General features: G+C 40.5%; 1 protein-coding gene across 4 annotated transcripts in view; it reads left to right on the top strand.

Moving 5' to 3' along the window:
* The window catches only part of nalcn (sodium leak channel, non-selective), a 70818-nt gene that overhangs the window by 50736 nt on the left and 5349 nt on the right, over positions 1-14733 (top strand). For all 4 annotated transcript variants that reach the window (XM_046053401.1, XM_046053400.1, XM_046053398.1 and 1 more), the window contains 18 exons: positions 5595-5731; positions 6531-6672; positions 6904-6977; positions 8168-8269; positions 8368-8437; positions 8585-8676; positions 8814-8936; positions 9246-9302; positions 9821-9941; positions 10033-10164; positions 10599-10766; positions 11393-11497; positions 12011-12117; positions 12207-12327; positions 12423-12521; positions 12738-12831; positions 14358-14464; positions 14602-14676. In XM_046053401.1, coding sequence (XP_045909357.1) covers positions 5595-5731; positions 6531-6672; positions 6904-6977; positions 8168-8269; positions 8368-8437; positions 8585-8676; positions 8814-8936; positions 9246-9302; positions 9821-9941; positions 10033-10164; positions 10599-10766; positions 11393-11497; positions 12011-12117; positions 12207-12327; positions 12423-12521; positions 12738-12831; positions 14358-14464; positions 14602-14676 — 1926 coding nt within the window. The remainder of the gene's footprint in view (positions 1-5594; positions 5732-6530; positions 6673-6903; positions 6978-8167; positions 8270-8367; positions 8438-8584; positions 8677-8813; positions 8937-9245; positions 9303-9820; positions 9942-10032; positions 10165-10598; positions 10767-11392; positions 11498-12010; positions 12118-12206; positions 12328-12422; positions 12522-12737; positions 12832-14357; positions 14465-14601; positions 14677-14733) is intronic.

Raw genomic sequence — 14733 nt, 5'->3', positions numbered from 1 at the left:
ATTTAAAAAAATGATTTGTTGTTGTTCAAGGATTTATGGCTGGCCAAGAAAAATGATTGTGTGTGGGTGTGTTTATAATTATGTGTCTCTTTGTACTGTAGAGGTCTATGTAGGCATCAGTTGTGGTATGACAGCTGATGATGAATGACTTCTCGCTCAGATGCCCAATATATTACCAGTTTAACAGACATAGTTGTGAGGGAGGGCTCAGATTAACATCCTTAAAGAAACACCATGGGGAGTTCAACATACCACAGACAGAGGGTGTTATGTGGCACAGAGGTAAACAGATTGCTGCTCCCAGTGTGTCACTTTTGTCAAAGTTGGCGTGGAGAGAAGCCTAGCAGTGACAGTGTGTGGTCGTCAGTTGAGTTGCATCTGTCTTCTTGTTCCTTATTTGTCAGTTGAACAGAGAATGATCTGGCATTGACTGTGAGAGATCAAACGGGATGACAAGGAGGTGGGTGAGGGAGATGGAGTGAGCGATAGAGGTGGAGGAAGAGATAAAAACATGGGAGGGGAGATGTGGGAAAAGGGAAGAGGGGCGTTTGCTTTGGGTATAAGTGAGGTTTAGGATGAGTAGTCACTGTTCCACCGCTGTGACAGGAACATACAGTGTCACCGTGGCAACAGTGACAGGATAAGGGCTCTTCTCTCCAAATAGCACCTGATTCTTCTCAATATTTATATGTGCATGTGTATACATAGGGAGTGGTGTGTTTGTACATGTATATTCTGTCTCCTCTCACTATATTTCAGAAGGCACTCAGCATTCACTGTACATGTTGTCAAGGAAAATTTAGTTAAATCAAATGTGTTATGTAGTGTATGGTATTATGGCTTTCCACCAAGGATGTCATTATTTATAAATTAAACTAAAAGCCTGTATTCAATTTACGTGATTTAATGGACCAAGGATTTATTTGGCAATTTAGTGGAGGAGAAAAAAAAGGCGAGGAAGAAGAGTGGACCCCTTGGAGAATTCCAATACAATGTGTTCTTATCTTTAGAATGTCACCTTCAGTTTTCTATTGGAAGACTGCTATGTTTTAAAACTAGCATGAACACACACTCCTAACACACTTGCGGGCTCAGGCACACACAGTGAGTCAAAACAATAATTGTGTATGAAATGTACATGAAATATAAATATAAATATAAAATAAATATATAATATAAATATAAAAAAAATACATGTTATTGTTTTTGCACTTTGCTACAATTACGTTAATTTTGCTCATAGTCCCCCATTAAGTATAGCGTTCCTGCAAACAGAAAGAAGGTTAAAAAACTGGAATGTTTCGCAGCCATTTAAAAGCATTTGGACTCAATTTCATTCTCAGATTTTGTGCTTAAGTGAATGTCTTGGTTAGCTTATTGGAAGGACAGTGAAAATTTAGGTAGAAGACACAGTTCAATTGCATTGACTTGCTCTGCTTTATAGAATATATCCACACAGATGTAATATGTATGGACCGAGACAAGAAGATGACGATCTGTGCCTCCCATTGCTGTTTGTTTAACACATAAATGATGCTTGAATATACTTACATTATCTTTGTGGATGTTGCGTAAAATGAATTATTTTCCTAATCCTTACTTTTTACTGTATTTGGCATTTTAGCCTTCATTGATATTGTAAAGTGATGACAAGCAGGGGAAATGGGGAAAGAGAGGGGAATGACATCCAGGTTGAGTCTTGACCACTAGGCTAAGGATGTCCTGAAAACACAAGATATGAAGCCAAATGCACAAAGATGAACGCTGTATACAGCAGTTTTTGATATTGATTTAATGGTATCTGCGGTGTTTTTTGAGTGTTGGAGGTAGCTATTAGAGGTTTACAGGCTGTGTGGCTTTACAGCACCACCACAACATGGCTCATTACCCATCTAATGGGAGGAGAGGGTGACCCTGCTAACTGGGTATTACAGTTTGACTGGCCCAAGGCCTCAGGAACCCAGCCCAACCCAACCAAGCCTGTTAAGGAATGTGGAGTGCAAATAGGTTAGTTTGTATGACATGTTTTGAGATTTCTACATCAACTCCTTTTTATGTTTTAATATGGAACACAGAAATATAGGACAAAGAAACACAGATACAGTACATACAGGCTCCTCTTCTGCTGTGCAGATAAGAAACTACCATGCTGAATGATGGATTACTCAGAAAGTAAGGCTGTGTTGTATTAGTACTAAAATGTGCAGTCATTCACATACACACATTCTCACACATACACAGCTGTTGTCTGGTGTTGTTGGTGAATGGCAGGCTCTGATGTCTGAATGGTAAAATGCAGATGCCTGTACATACATCCTCCCACAGGCACTCGACGAAGGTGTGTGGGCAGCAGTTTTGTAGGCGGCTGTTCATTAGTTCCCTATTGTTCCACTGGCTTCTCTCACAGATATTCATAGTCAATGTTTGCATGTCTCTGAGGCATTTTCACAGGGCTGATCAGAGAGTTACACTGATAAAATAGGGATTCACATGCCTATCAGAGTCAATAAGTAGTATTTGAGCTTTTTATGAAGGCTAATGCTAAAAATCCTCAAATGACCATACTGTGTTATACTGTTCAACCACTTGCCTGAGGCCAATTTGATGCTGTCTACTTTATCTTTATCCCTCGTGCTCCCACTGAACTATGGCTATGACTGAATTTGGTCTAATGCTAATGGTCAGCATTAGTTTTTCTTCCTCTCTCAGCGTTGGTCAGGAAAGCTGTGGAAATCCCAGACGGAAAGCTCCCTAGCTCAGCCGAGCCTGAAATTAGCTTGAATGGAGGGGGAAGCAGTGGCAGGACACTTGAATGGGTCTCAAGGCAAAACACATTAGTCTCAGCTTCATTGTTACGCCACCATACACTAAATCTCATCTGTGGCAAGTGAAGCAGTAGTTTTGATTTATCAACCATTCACTGTGACATAAAGAGAAATACAGTGGCATTTTCAGCTGCACACACATACAGACATACAGGTGGAATATACGTAACACACATGGTTTGTCTCTCTTTCTCACACACACCCACACACACACACCGACACTTGGGAATTGTGCTCATCCTTTAACACTTAAACCAGGAGTAACAAATTTTTTGGCACTTTAGGGCATGGAATACAAGCTGTAAACACAACACTGACATACGGTACCACCTTATTAAATTGAAGCTGTGACTGAAAGATCACTGACAGAAAGACATGCCAGGTGCATTTAAATACACATGCTTGTGTCTACATAATAAATAACGTTGTCATGTGTGCACTTTGATACAGGAGAAAGCTATTCCTTTTTGATGATACAGTAACGCATAAAATCAATAATCAGATTTTGCTGGTAAGCTCTTACGTGTCCATGTGTGCTTTATTGATCCTATGTATTGACCAGATTGAAGGCCCAGTGTGTTTGCACGTGTAGTTAATAATGATCTACGGCAACTTACTAGTGCACCTACTCACCAGGTAAACCTTTTACAAAACAGCCTTACACGGCATCAATAATTAAGTAAACTATATGTACTGTAGCTGACAAACCTTCTTCCATTGCTCTCCTGGAGATTATGTGCTGCAAGGAGTCATAGCATAAATAGTCCGCGGTTGAATAGATTCTGATTTGTTTTCCCAGGGTAAGTTGAAATTAAATTCAGTGCATCATTTGCTTATTTATTTCCACAGTAGGTGGGTCCCCAGATGCATCATATAAATAAATAAATAAACAGATAAATTGAAGTACTGTACATGAATAACTGCATCACTCACTGCACTAGTCTGTTTATGAGAAAAGACTGTAACTGCAATACCTTTTGAAAGTTTGTTCGTCTCCCTGCAGCTCTCTTTTCCCCCCTTTTGGGAAAATAGAAGGAGGCAATGAACAGACTCTGATTTTGAAACGAATATGTTGAGACTGGGGCAGTGTCACATAAAGAGATGTGGATAGATGGTAACTTTGATGGAAAAGAACAAATTCTTTCGAGAGGTAGAGATAGGGAGATAAACACAGCAACAAAGGACAATACATGGCACAGAAAGTTTTCCTGTAATGGGACACTGCTGCAGATAAGGGTGTACATCTCGCTGAGTTGGCCCAATTGATTAGGGCCTTTGGGAACAGTATGGTCCATATTAATTCTGCAGTGTGCGTGTGTGCACGCGCATGTGTATGCTTGTTTGTGAATTTTTCTTTGTGTGTTTTGCTTTCCTGGGAATTCAGCAAATAAATGTACAGGTACTATTTGGGATGACTGCAGCACTTTCTATAAGTTCCACCCAGAGAGCTGCAGCACAGAGAAGATCACTATTTCTCTCAACACATCTTTATTTTCAGTTCAATGCTGTTGAAGCAGATATAGTATAAGACTGTATTGCTTTAAGCCATATTAGATTGACAATCCACTTGTCTATTTGCAATCACCCTTCAATTTTTATCTCATGCTTATTTTTCCATACATTTCCTGCTGTCTACTTCTCTCTTCAACCTGTTTTAGTCCCTTGCTCTGTCTCCCGCTGTCTCTGCCTCTTTCTATCCTGTGTCTATCTTGGGAATCAGAGTATAGACAGAAGGCCTAGGCAAGCAAATACTGGTTTATAATTCCATCTTCACAGTATGCCGCTCACCCACTCAGGGTAAAAAAGAAGCTCCCACACCGCTAGAAAAAGAAAATGAATAGACAGATTTCCATTCCCTCTTTTGTCAGGTCTCTCCTTCTCAAATATGAGGGGCTGTTCCAGTCATTCGGGTGCTCGCAGTCAGACACGCATAGACAGAAATACCAATACACAGAAACGCTGCGAAGGGACGTATGAATTGGTAGACAAACAGACAAACAGTATGACCAACAGAGAAACATTCACCAAGCCCAGTCAGTGTGTTCACAGCAGTTTCCTGCTCTGAATGATAAATTGCCGTTCACCACAACTCCAAATGCAGTTCACTTCCAGGCTTAATCTGCAGTGCATCAGGGGTTATCTCCAGGCACCCAGACAGAGAATACCTGCAAGGGAATTTCAATCAGCCTCCCCCATATGTAATTAAATGGAAATAATTGGTTTCTTTCTCTTTGTCATCTTTTTATTTCGCCAGCCTGCGCCACACTGCTTAAGCCTGCACACATGCACATTATTCTGTCACTACCTTTTCTTTTCTCCATTAACCACTCCAAAGTAATATTTCCTTTTTCTTTTGTTGCCTTCTCCATTCTTTTTCTTAAAGTAAGTGGGAACTCATCCTAAATGTGGTTGTCTGTACTGTATGTGGTGTGTGTGTGTTGTAGGTAAGTGTGTTGCTGCCATCACCAGGCAGAAACATAAAGCTGCACTCTTAATTCCTTGATAAAACCTCTGCATCTCACAGTTTTCTCTTGTAATACCAGGCTTAGTCTCATGCCTTTTCTCCATAAATACCAAGGGTACCTCCATGCAGAACTCAAAATCCCTAAACTGTCCACACCCAAACTGTGTCCTTCTTTCCCTTTGTATCTTATTTTAATCCCTCTCTTCTTCATTTTCATCACGTGGCTCACTTTTTACTCCTATTGCTGTGTCTTGTCTTGCTCTTCTGTTCTGTGCCTGAACTGTTCGTCTTGCGCTCTCCTTCAGCTCAAGCAAAGTGAAGCCAATGCTGACACCAAAGAGAAGCTCCCTCTACGACTCAGGATCTTTGAAAAGTTCCCCAACAGACCTCAGATGGTGAAGATCTCCAAGCTTCCATCAGATTTCACTGTGCCCAGGATCAGGTACACAGTATCCAGGCAATCAAACGCAAAGTCAGTTCAGAATATATATACATATAATATATATATAATATACAGAATATATTTTTTGAGACAGAACTAAATGTCTGTTTTGCTGCTTAATATCACGTTGCAATATACAACAGTAGCGTGATCTCCAGCCATGTTAATAAAAATACTTTGATTACTCCTTTAAAAACATGTAGTAAAATCCTTTGGCATATACTAAATGAATCATTGTAAATTTCCACCACCAGCAAGTTATTTTTTGGCCTAAAGAGAAAAGGAACTCTATCCATCATACAAATATGATGCCAGTTTAATGTTCAAATACTATGAGTTGCACTAAAGGTGTAAAACCTTTTTAATATTGCCACCAGTCTCCAGACATTTTCTACAGTACTGTAAGGAAAGAACCAAAGAAAAATATTTCAGACTTGCTTCTAGTAGATAGTAACCAATCACATTCTATCCTTTTGTATCTTATGCAGTGCTTAGCAGGAAAGCTGAACTGTGTCCAATACATTGGCTTTCATAATCAGTTTTATCTTTTAGTCGCTGATTAACGCACAGCTGGGTCCTTCTCCCCCAGAAATCCCCTCTGCAGCCCATCTGCCGGGCTGCTGCAGCAAGAACTTTCACTGACATATTTTGTACATTTTCACCAACATGGTTTGGTGTTATTACACAATTATAATTGTTTCTTCTCTCTTTTAGCATATGGATTTCTTCATTGGGGAACCATAGTTTTGATTCAACAATTCATCTTGTTAGTGTGTGTGCTGTTTGTTGTGCACTCTAGAGAGAGCTTTATGAAGCAGTTCATTGATCGTCAGCAGCAGGACACGAGTTGTTTATTCCGGCGTCTCCCCTCCGCTTCATCCTCCTCCTGTGACCACTCCAAACGCTCAGCCATTGAAGACAACAAGTATATCGACCAAAAGGTAGCTTTCACATACATACTCACTCACTCACTCACTCACTCACTCACTCACTCACTCACTCACTCACTCACTCACTCACACGCGCACGCACACACACACACATGCACACAAAAATTCCATTTTCATGCCTATATATACAACAGATAAACCAGATAAGTACAGATATGTAGTGGTAAATTTACACTACATTTAACAAAGTAGCTACTGGACTCTCACTGTGGGCTCTCTCAGCTTCGCAGGTCAATATTTAGTATCCGAGCTCGTAACCTCCTGGAAAAAGAAACTACTATCAATAAAATCTTGCGGTAAGAGACATCCACACCTCCCCAGTAAGCATGGTTTTGGTGATTTCCCGGTCAAAAGACATCTAGGTCAAAATTGAGCTATATTTGGTTGAATTTTCAGTGACTATTTCATTACTTATTTAGGACTGCTCCACAATCAATTTTTGTAAATTGGAATGTAGCTTAAACAACAGTTTTATGGAACTCGGATGTCTAAAAAACATTTTACTTTTCAACCAAATACAGCCCAGTTTTAACCCACAAGTGTAGACATATTTGGACCTGCAACTTTAAATAGTTCCCCACCAGTTGTTTTGTTCTTTTGTTATTAATCAGGAAATCTTAAGATTTTAGATGAACACCATCTTTGGAGACCCCTGCTAGATGTGTATAGTATCATCATCCACAGTCATGAAATACATGCCAGTCTTTGTGTGGGCGAAAGTAATAATGCTTGCATATTAGATTGAGTATTATGGTTAATGCTTCTCTCTACGTTACACACACACATACATACACACACGCAAAGGCACTCACAGACCCACTTCAAACTCATTTACTGTTGCGGTGAAGTAAATGGATAATTTGCTGTTCAGCATGGCCGAGCTGGCACTAAGTGTAGATTAGCTCCCTGGCACCGTGTCTAATCTGGCTTTCTCTCTCTCCCCTCCCTTATTCAGTCAGTCTGAAAGATAGACAGCATATCAGTAGTCATAACACGTTCTGTCTGGCCTGCCATCTTCCACACAAACACACAATTAGGCTCACAGTCGCACCAACATAGGCAAACATACGCACAGTCCAGCATACGCGGGCACTCATGCATACTTACTGCCAATAAACAAGTAATCGCTTAGAGTCTCTATAAATGATTAAAGTACACACACTGCTGTTGCCCACAGTGTCATTAACTCCGTTCTGGTACATGACTCTGCTGTTAGCCAGAACAGACAGGAGTGCCCAGATGTTACACACACACACACACACAGGCACTGACTAATGGAATGATTGGAACCTTTCGAAAATAACCGTCTTATGGGCCCAGAATGACAAAGGCCAAATATAGCTTTTTAGGCAGGATGATGGACCAGATCCATTGGTGTTGCCAGTAGTTGCCAGTTTGTGACCTCACACGCTGATATTTTTTAAATCTGCATTAAACTAACCATGAGGCAAAAAACAACCACATTTTTTGTGTTTGTGTTGTCCAGTGCTTGTACCAGACAACGTATGCTAAGTGGATCCTTTGAAGGCCAGCCAGCCAAAGAACGTTCAATACTCAGTGTCCAGCATCACATACGGCAAGAACGCAGGTCTGACAGCACACACCAACAAACAGAAAAGCAAACAAGTACAATCTTACGCACCTGCACAATACTACGTGATACTTGTTTGCTCTTTGTATCTGCAGATCTCTGAGACATGGTTCCACAAGCCAGAGGATCAGCCGAGGGAAGTCGCTGGAGACACTCACCCAGGATGTGAGTGCACAGACACACAAATACTGACAAATGTGCTGTATTGTGTGCTTGTATGTTCTCATCAATAGCCACAAACAAGGCTTTAGTTGTTAATGTATTGTTAAAAATATGTTTTTTATAACTTCATTGTCTCTTCTCTTTCCCCAGCATTCCAGTACAGTACGCTATCGTAACGCACAGAGAGAGGACAGTGAGATCAAGATGATCCAAGAAAAGAAAGAACAAGCAGAGATGAAAAGGTATTCACACACACATTCACCCAATCTCAGCACGTAAGGTAAGTTTTGACAAAGTCCTTGCTATTTCAGCTGTTTCTTGTATACCTATATATAGAAACTGGTTTTTATCCCTTCTCTCTGCTTGTTTGGCCGAGCAGAAAAGTCCAGGAGGAGGAATTGAGAGAAAATCATCCTTACTTTGATAAGCCTCTCTTCATTGTGGGGCGGGAGCACCGCTTCAGGAACTTTTGCAGGATGATTGTTCGAGCTCGCTTCAACGCGTAAGATCAGTTATATCTGTATATGGTCAAAGATGTTGTTCTCAGGTTTCTCTAGGCAGCCTCCCGTGGCACTTAATGGTCATAAATTGGGCTTCAGCATTCAACAATTGTAACATGACATCAGTAATGTCCACAAATACATTTACTGTATGTTCACCCACCTGTCTATGATTTTCCTTATACAATGTTTAATCAGCTGCATATCAGCAGGATGGGGGAATGCCCTTGTGTGAGTTTGCCTCAAAAGATGTTTTTATTTAGCTTTTATACTGTCAAAATGTTGACCAATTTGTATGTATTCATATCTAGATCAAAAACTGACCCCATAACAGGAGCAGTGAAGAACACCAAATACCACCAGCTGTAGTAAGTGTGATGAATTATTGACTCATTCAGTTTCTATTGATCTGTTTGTTCTACAACAGTGGAATACTTATTCATTCTGTAGCTTAATTACCTGCCTGTTATACTTCCCCCAAACTGTGGTAAGGAATGAAAAATGTGAAGTTAAGAGCTGTGAAATAGATTTCTCCTATTATGCAACCTGACTGTAATTCAGCCGAGCACAGAATCTGATTATTAAAGTGAGAGGCAGTCCTTTGTACCAGATACTGTTGGTGCCGGGGGGTATTTTTACTGACTACCTGATGTAGAACAGGTTGGTCTGCTCACACATACACACGCAAATATTTTTTCACTCTTACTTTCTGATACATCTCCTCACATCATCACTCTCTCTGCCCCCTCTCTTTCTCTTGAATTATCTCTGAGTATTTGCTGGTTTGCAAACCAAATAGCTTTCTTGACCTACTTACACCAAAGATATTATTTCTCTGTATAAATTCTAATAAACTCCAACTACATCAATGTGTGTGTCCCTGCAGCGATCTTCTGGGCCTTGTCACCTATTTGGACTGGGTTATGATTGTAGTAACCATCTGCTCCTGCATCTCCATGATGTTCGAATCACCCTTCACCAGGGTCATGCATGTCCCCACACTGCAGGTATGAAAAGCAGATGAATAAATGGCCGAATGAACAAGCTAGCAGATGTGTGATTGGAGAGATGTTGTCACACCCGTGCTCTCTGTTTCAGATTGGGGAGTATGTGTTTGTGATCTTTATGAGCATCGAACTCAATCTGAAGATTATGGCCGATGGTTTGTTCTTCACCCCCACAGCTGTCATCAGAGACTTTGGAGGAGTCATGGATATCTTCATCTATCTTGTAAGAAATCTCATACAGTGATACGATCATAACGGATGAATCACACTGATTAAAGTCCTTGATGGTCGACCAATGGCATGTCATTTGTCTTATTTAGAAAGTTTCTAATGACTATAAATGATATCATTCAGTTTGTTGGCCTCAGTGTCATCATTTCACATTTTATTAGCTTTCTGAAGTAATTAAATTTCTTATGTGCATCTAATTTACATGTAGATCATGCAAAAGACAGATTTTTGCTTCGTTCCATGGTGTTGCAGTATAAAACATGTTTGACTCAGGTTGGTTGTGATAAGGGAATGGGACCGTTACAAGGTTGTTGACGTCAATCATATGATGAAACTGTGACATGAACACATCGCAGGTGTAAGGTCTGTAGGATGCTTTCCTTTCCCCTAACGATTCATCGCTCCCCTGCTGTGTGTCTCCTGTAGGTGAGTCTGATCTTTCTGTGCTGGCTGCCTCCTGACGTCCCTCCTGAGTCTGGGGCTCAGCTGCTGATGATGCTGCGCTGCCTGCGTCCGCTCAGGATCTTCAAGCTGGTACCCCAGATGAGGAAGGTGGTGCGGGAGGTTCTCAAAGGATTCAAGGAGATTTTCCTGGTTAGTGGTTAACCATGTGCAGTTTCTAATTATGTGTGGTACGATGCTGTAACTACTTTTAAAAACCTCCTACCACACACAGAAAACTGTATGAAATAATTAGAAACCTAAGTGGCAGTAAAAAAAAAGTATTCTCTCTGTTTTCCTTATCTGGCAGGTAGTTATTTGTTTACATTTGAGTGTGCATTATAGCAATAAACTTGCTTGCAATGATAGGACTTGCATGCAACACTGTTTGGAAAAGATTCATGAAAAACTATGATTTGCTTTGGAAAAAGGTTGGCAGTAAAGTATTAATGATTTATTTTGTGGCTTAAACTAGGCAAAAATCCAACCAAGTTGTGCACACTAATGCATCTTATTCAACTTTATTTGATTGTGCTCTTGGAATTATTACATTCTTGGCCATTTCTGGTGTTTTGCTTACCTTTTGGTTTGCCTACAATGGATTCTATTATATTATCAGAAGCTTGCAATAGTTACTGATTCTGTGGGTCTGACTTGGATTTTCCCAGCGGAGGTCTCTTCATCCACAGCTGTCTGACATCCTTAGCTTGCTCTCTAATCTCACAGGCTTGGATTGTGTTGAACCTTCTGCCTTAAACTCTTGATTGATTCTCCTGCAGGTTTCCATTCTGCTCCTCACACTAATGCTGGTGTTCGCGAGCTTCGGTGTTCAACTGTTTGCCGGAAAGCTTGCCAAGTGCAACGACCCCCATATCCTTAAACGGGTACAGCAAGAAGCATAATCTCCTCACTAAACCAACCCTCCCATTCTACACTCCCTGCAGAGAAGCACAAGCTGAATAAGTACAAGGGGTTTCCAAATCAGTCAAATCAATAATCCAGTGGTTCCTTTTATCCTATTTTCTAAACAACAGTCATACATTTTGTTCAGCTTGTGCCATAGACTCTTCTATTTTATAGAAAACCCATAAAGACGTTTTTACGGTATAATGCTCAAAAAGGTCTACTAAGGAAAGTTCCAATTTATTACAACTTGGGTCCAATCTTTGTAATTTTAGTTATTGTTCCTAATAATAATAATATCAGCACTGTATTGACCAAGTTAACCGGTAAAAAAGAGTATATAATTTTTTTATGTGTTTGTTTATCATTTTAGCAAATGACATGTCTGAGTCCTTCTTTCATACGAGATGAATAGTAATCCCCTTTACTAACAGCCCCATGTTGCTGTTCTAATGGCTGGTTTGTTCTGTGTTTTGCTGTGTTGTTGGTTATAGGAGGATTGTCACGGTATATTCCGAATAAATGTCAGCGTTTCCAAAAACCTCAACCTGAAACTGAAGAATGGAGAAAAGAAACCTGGTTTCTGGGTACCAAGAGTCTGGTATAGCTGCTTATTTTTTTTTATTACTGCTTGATTTAGGGTTGTTTTCAACAGCCAGTGATTGATGTATCCATTCCGTCCTTCCTCAGGGCCAACCCTCGTAATTTTAACTTTGACAATGTGGGAAATGCCATGTTGGCTCTGTTTGAAGTACTGTCACTCAAAGGCTGGGTGGAGGTCCGAGATGTCATTATTCACCGCGTTGGACCGGTACTGCACATCACCTTACCATTCCATATGTTTTTTTCACCTCACTCCTATAATACAAGAACCATGTAACAGATTAAATACCTCTGTGCCTGCAGATCCATGGCATCTACATCCATGTCTTTGTGTTTTTGGGATGCATGATTGGACTCACTCTGTTTGTAGGCGTCGTCATTGCAAACTTCAACGAGAACAAGGTAAGAAGCACACGTATTGATGCAACTTCCTTGTTTTTAAAGATAATTGTGGGGGTGCTTTTACTTTTATGTGGCAGTAAAGAGACCAGAGACGGAGACAGGTAAGGCCATATTTAAAACTGGTGATGCTGCAGTTACATAGTATTCATTTTAGACTAACAGGCCTTTAGATATGCCACCTCCAGGATTTAAAGGTGTTGTGTCTTCCACAACCAGGGTACTGCTCTCCTAACAGTGGACCAGAGACGATGGGAGGATCTGAAGAGTCGACTGAAAATAGCCCAACCTCTCCACCTGCCCCCTCGCCCAGGTGCTTACACACAAAATAAAACACAAACACATAAAGCAAACGCTCTGGCAGTCCTTCTGTAAATACAAAGCAGTGACCAAACACGACATTATGAAAGTCACGTCTTTGCCTCATTCCCTGATTGATCATGTGGTGTGTGTGTGCACCTGCACAAATAATCCATATTTAATAGTCCTTGTTTTTCATTGAAGATTGATTCCTTGAGGGATACATCATGACCCAAATGATGATTAGCACCAGTAATAAAAGAACGGGAGGACAGATAACATGAATGGCTTAGACATTGAAACATTCATATCACAGCCTTCTACAGGAAATACAGAACGTATAAAATGTTCATTTCTTTGTTGATGCTAACTACCAGCTATTCTACCAACTTAAAAAAAACAGATGAATGTTGAGTTTAATTAAATTTTTTACACAATCAAACTCGATTATATTGCTATCGATTTTCAACATGAGAATACTGTAGATTTACACTGTTGCTCTTCCTTCTGTGATTAGAGTCGTGAGAATAGTTGAAGTGCCTTGGAGGCAGTGTGGGAAATTGCATTAGTACAGTTGAGGCTGAGAACTAACATGAAATCAGCGGCTTCAGTTTTAGTCAGCAGTGCCGCTGACACCAGCAGTATCAGCCTGACTTTGATCCACATCCAAAGGCCCTCGGCACTGGCGCCACTCACCCACTACTGGCAGATCATTACAGCACTGAGCTGGCCTTTGCTCACACAGTCCTACTCAAAGTGCTTGTAGAAAGTGTCTCTGTGGTAAGCAGTCATATGTAATCACAGAGCCTGCCACTGGGTGTACTGTTTCTATTTCTATTTCATGTTCATTAGATATTAAACTCCCTGATTTGAAGCAGACACTAGGGACAGTCGGAACAAGGATCTGCAACCAGGATAAATTAGTACAACATTCTTCCAACTTATACCTAGAATGCTGACACATGAAGCAAGCCTGAATTTGAAATGCAAGAGCATGTGAATTGGGAAATTACATTTTGGAAACCCGCAGTGCAGTTGCAGTCCTCCTGCTGGAACCTGAGAAGTGGCAAACTGAATATAGTATCATTAAGTAGAGTTAGGGTGGGCTTTAGTAATGTCCAATCACTTCAGCTCCTCTCTTCCCCTTTTAAAATAACTTCAGTTTCCTAATGGATATAAAAGAAGACTCTACATCTTTTGTCTGGGGGATCTTTTTTTTTTTTAAGAGACACAGAGATACTGAGTTTTGAAGGCAGCCTAAATGTGTGTTCAACCTGCAGCACAATTAAGTGTTATTGCACTAATAGGAATACCCAAGCAGTCCATGAGTGCCATCTGCAGGACAGCAAGGGATACTACCACATATGCACATACAAGCTTCAGCTGTTTGATAAAGACTACTGCTACAGCCATTCCAGACATTCGTAATTGATCACTGACTTGATAAGATTCTCACCCTGAAATTCCAATTTCCACCTATACATTTTGATATTTCTGGGCAAGTATCAATAAATCTTTGGTCTTCTATCTGCCTGACAGAAAACGGAGGTTTCCGGGCCAAGATGTATGACATTACTCAACATCCCTTTTTCAAACGGGGCATTGCTGTGCTGGTGTTGGCACAGTCAGTGCTGCTCTCAGTCAAGGTAAAGCCTCATATCACAGTGCATAATGTCACAACATAACATATTTATGTATGCTTCTCTCCCATGACTTTTAATTTCTTTTGCATGTCAAAGTACATTTAAGGTGTTTTATTGGGTCTGACTCTTCTCTTCTCCAGTGGGACGTACAGAACACAGTAACATTTCCTCTTGCCACCATGTCAGTAGTCTTCACCTTTATATTTGTACTGGAGGTGAGCCTGTTTTCCTATCTCTACTCATATATCCATCCTCCTCTGGGTAAAGATGTC

The sequence above is a fragment of the Micropterus dolomieu genome, linkage group LG07 (assembly GCF_021292245.1).
Source record: "Micropterus dolomieu isolate WLL.071019.BEF.003 ecotype Adirondacks linkage group LG07, ASM2129224v1, whole genome shotgun sequence".
In the NCBI taxonomy this organism is placed as follows: Eukaryota; Metazoa; Chordata; class Actinopteri; order Centrarchiformes; family Centrarchidae; genus Micropterus; species Micropterus dolomieu.
The sequence above is the reverse complement of the archived record's forward strand: the minus strand, read 5'-3'. Positions and strand labels throughout refer to the sequence as shown.